This window comes from Rhea americana, unplaced genomic scaffold (genome assembly GCF_003343005.1).
Source record: "Rhea americana isolate MKP2758 unplaced genomic scaffold, rheAme1 scaffold_13, whole genome shotgun sequence".
In the NCBI taxonomy this organism is placed as follows: domain Eukaryota; kingdom Metazoa; phylum Chordata; class Aves; order Rheiformes; family Rheidae; genus Rhea; species Rhea americana.
Window position 1 is genome coordinate 6,630,399 of NW_028185372.1, and position 4,572 is coordinate 6,634,970.

Consider the following 4,572-nt stretch of genomic DNA (forward strand, 5'->3'; position numbering starts at 1 on the left):
CCAGCCCTGCTGGCTCCCTGAAAGTGGAGTAGAGCGAAATGGAGCGAAATACCCTTACTCCTAGGCATGGGAGTGCCCAAGGAAAAGCAATTAGTGCCCTGATCCTAGCGAAGTGCAGTTTCAGGTTTAAGTTTCATAATATATTAATGCAGCAGTAAATCTTTCATGTTTATTTTTCTTAGTTTTCCTGTTTGGACAACTGTTCTGACTGTTTGGACAGAAAACAAACACTTATGGTGTAATATTGAAATGACTTTAAAAGGTAGGTTTTTTGATGCAGCAGATAGTCGGAATTTTATTCCTGTATTTCAAACAATAACCTACAGATAGGCCAAAGAGTACAAACAGTATTAACTGTTGTTGTCTGTGGATTTTTATTTCAATGTACCTGAGTATGCCTGATGTACTTGCTCTACCTTAAGCCTGTCTTAAGGAAGAAGAAGATAAAAGACCTCTGAATCATATTTCTTGTCTCTCTTCAACTAAAACACTCACATTAGTACCGGTGCAGCATTTGTTAAGCCAACTAGTGAATGAGTCATTAATCTGTGCCTGAAAAACACCTATGAAGTGGGCTAGACAGGCATTGCATATGAGTAGATGAATACTGTTGTTTATAGGTTGGAGGAAGGCTGCTTTTATTGTGCATGTCAAAGGCTACTTTTTTTTTTTTAGGGGAGCTGGCATAGATGAAGAGCTTTTTTTTTTCAATGGGATCAAAATTCTTCTTTAATTGCTTCTATGGTAACATTAATCTTTCTGTTAACAGGCATTCTTCATAATTGTTGTGACGCCTACAACGTTGGGCTTCTTGGAGCAAAAATATTTTCTGGTCCATCAAGAGAGCAGTTTGGATATGCAGTGCAGCAGTTTTTAAATGAACAAGGCAAATGGTAAGCAGTTTGAATATCTTGTTATATGTCCAGTTAGCTTAAGGAAAAATATTGCAACTTGTCTTTATGTTTATAATTTCAAATTTAATTTAAATGAGTTCCTGTTAATTCATTTTATATATATATATTATATATATATATATAAAAGTTACATTTTTAATAGTAAATAGTGACTTTATTAAAACAAAGTGAAAATATTCTGAAGAAGTATGCATGTGAACATTCAGATGGTTTTTTTTTTTTCCTTTAACGAGTATGGTCTGCTAAGCTTTTACTTTCTTGCTAATACACTAGTTTCCTAAGACTCACAGTATCTTGCGGAATTTTAACTCTGATTTCAGTCATTCTTCAATCAATAGCATGTGTTACACATGTATTTGGGATATTGGTCCATTTTAACATTGCTGAGGTTAAAAAAAATCAGAGGAGCTGAGAAGTTCTAATTATTAATATTAAAATTACGTGAACTTACATATATGTAACTTTGTTTCTGATATACTAGTTGTTCCCTTCTTGAGGGACAACGTATTTGGGTGCATATGGTAGCAAAATCTGAGCAAGGGCCTTGTCCCTGCTGCATTTCTTCAGCTGTAAAATTTGATGCGAAATCCACTGTTGTCACAACATTGGTTTTGATGACTAATTAATAAAAATATTTTCTCTATTAAGGTTGGCAAAAACTTAAAAGTATTAATCTAGTGTAAACTCATTTTGTAGAAGACATGTCTGTCATGGCAGGGACGGCACTTCTATAAATACTTCATCAGTACTTAACTACTCTAAGTAGTTATTCATATATATGTCGTTTTAAGTATATAGTGGAAAGTCACGCAAGCTATACAGATTATTTATTATAAGCTGAAACAACATTTTGGATGCACTATTCTCCATAGGCTGAAACAACATCAGAACCAGGGCAGCCACAAGTTAGCATGTTTGTTTAATTGATGATGGACAGGTAGTAAGTAGCTAAACTTTTCTGAGTAAAAAGTAAGATACTAAAATCTGAAGTCCTTGGAAATGCATATGAAAACGTCTTTAATGGTTTAAAATTTGGAAAAGTCCATTTGAAAACATAGAGCTAGCTGAAATGTTTATGCACGGCTGTGCACAGAGCTTTATGATTGCGATCTTTTGTGTATACATAAATGTAAGACTACCTAGATCATACTGCTTCTCTGGCTTTACCCTTTTTGCACGAACAGTAACCAAGAGATAAGAGGAAAGCACAGCTGTATCCTCTGAACTAGAAGTTTGAGGCGTTCTCTCCCTGTTTTGGGTAGGCACTTCCCCTTCTCCTTGCCTGATGCATGGCAGTTTCTCACTGTGTTTCTGCCCACTCTAATAATGTGCTTAGTCTCCCATAGTTCAGAGCTCCTTTTTTTTTTTCTTTTTTTCTTTTTTGTGACTTCTGTGTAAAGTTATTGAAGGAGAACGAGAATGTTTGCCTCAAGTGAATTAAATGCTTCAGTTCATACCTGGTATTTTGGGGAAATTGTCCTGTGTTCTATTCTTCTTGTACATTTTTCTGTAATCTTATAACAGGAGCATTAGGTTCAAGACACACCCAGCCTATTTTTGTTTTATATTTCCCTATTGTATAGTCCTGATATTCAATGAAGTGGTATTGAAAGCATTTTTGTAATATATGCTGGAGTTAGAGAAAGAAAGTAACTCTGAATTAACTTCTGTCCTTTCTTCTAGGTATATGAATATTATGGATCTGGGAGTCTTTTCTGTAGATAGGTAGTTCCTCATCGTTGGTTCATTCATTTCAGTGTGCTTGACCATAGTTCCAAAAGTTGGGGAATTCTGTCAGCTCTTCTGCTAGTAACTGTGAATTGTTACAGATTCTTCAGCAAAGAAAAGCTCTTTTCAGTCTTTCTCACAAAAAGATCATTAGACATGCTTAAAAGCATAGTGTACTCTCTTGTTCTCTTCATTGCTAGGCTAACTTCTTTCTCTTAAAACAAGACATTTTCTTGTATGTTTTATTTAAAAAAAAAATTGTTCAGTAGGTTTGCTTTTTACTGTAAGCAATGCGCAGCCTGCAGTCCGTGTGGGAACGCTTGTGGGCCTGGCTGAAGTAGGAAGGAGGCAAACAGATTGAGGCCTTGCATGAGGCTCTGACACTGCTTTCCGTCCGAAGGGGACGTTTATTACCGCATGCGGTCGTGAAGAGACCGTCCTGGTGCAGCGGGCGTGTGATGTGCTTGAAAACTCRTTGCAGGCGCGGCGGAGCTGCTCACCACATCGTACGCTGCAGGGGTGACAGCTATCTTCGAGGGAGAGATTATCCAGAATCTTAGACTTGCTAGGAATTTGATCACTTACTTGAAGTGGACTGCACGTTTCCTTGACCTTGCTTCTGTTAGTAAAAGCACAGGGTGCCGTATTAAATGGAGCTGTAAAAATCCTTCTGTATTCTCTYGGAGAGCAGGAAGGAGAGAAGACAACAGATCTAGTTACGTTACGTTAGCTGAATGTATTTATGGGAGGCACCTGTCCAAGGCTGTAAGGGCTGTAGAAAATGATAAAAGACGGGAGATTTTTTGCAGAATTGGGACTGTGCGTGAGATGAGTTCGGAGCAGAGAGGGCAGACTCAAACCAGGAGTTCGGGACTGCAAGGGGGCCAGCGGGTGCTGGGGGAGCTGCGACACAAACCAGCAAGGGGGCTCTGGGGGTGCGGAGCCAGACGATCCCGGAGAACTGGACACTGCTCTGCACCGTGGGCGTYGGCGGCACACGGTGCGATACGGATACGTACAAACTTGCAAGTGGAGCAAAACTCCAGGCACTCACCGTGCCTGGTGGGAATTTCAAAACTGGAGCTCTTTAATGGAGTCGAGGAAGATTGTGAGTGACAAAAACATCCTCATCAAATAGGAAACTTTAGGCAAGCCACTGCACAAGGAATTAGACAYGCTAGAAGCATCACTCAGTTTACACCCCCGGGTCTCCCTGTGATGAGATCGCCTGTATTGGAACCTTAAATTGAAACCAAATGGACATTTCTCTTGAAAACACAATATTTTATAAAGGTGGGTTGTATCCTTTCAGGTTTGTCTTGAATATATATGCCAAAAACAGCAGCTGATAGTATATTCTGCAAAACCAGCAATGCTAGTGTTCTCCAGAGGTTGGGTTGGTTTGTTTTTTTCTCTCTCTGCAAATAAGGAAGACAGTTGTATAGCTGTTAAACTGTTTTTTTTTTTTCTTTGAAGATTGCCTACGTATCTGTATATTACCTACATATTACCTATAGGCTGTTTTCAGGACAGTTTGTAGATACAGTGCACAGCAGAAGCAAAATCTGGGTCTGTTGTTAATGTACTGTTTGGTACCAAGTTGCAGCCACTCTGTGTTTAGGATTTGGAGGGTTTGAATTTTGTTTCAGAATTTATGGATTTTTTTTTTTCTCTTTTAAAATACTGTTTTAATTCATGTCACGTCAGTAAAGACGCCTTAGCAAGCATTACAGTTACTGGTGTATCACATAGTTATTGCTCTATTAAATAGCTTTAAAAACCATTGCAAACTGCTTGATACTGACCAAACAAAGCGCAGCAGCTTTGCTCCTGAGTTGGTGTGTTGCGTCTTTTTACCAATAAAATGTTTTGATGTAAAGACTTATTTCTACAGTAGCTTTTCTTGAAATCAATAAATTTTCAAAACGTT

At 38.3% G+C, this 4,572-nt stretch overlaps 1 protein-coding gene across 1 annotated transcript in view; it reads left to right on the forward strand.

The window, feature by feature from the left end:
* Positions 1–741: 741 nt before the first annotated feature.
* Positions 742–4,572, forward strand: part of ITGA2 (integrin subunit alpha 2) — a 51,772-nt gene continuing 47,941 nt past the window's right edge. Inside the window, exon 1 of the mRNA XM_085326420.1 lies at positions 742–893. Within this exon, the coding sequence (XP_085182546.1) occupies positions 742–893 (152 nt within the window). The remainder of the gene's footprint in view (positions 894–4,572) is intronic.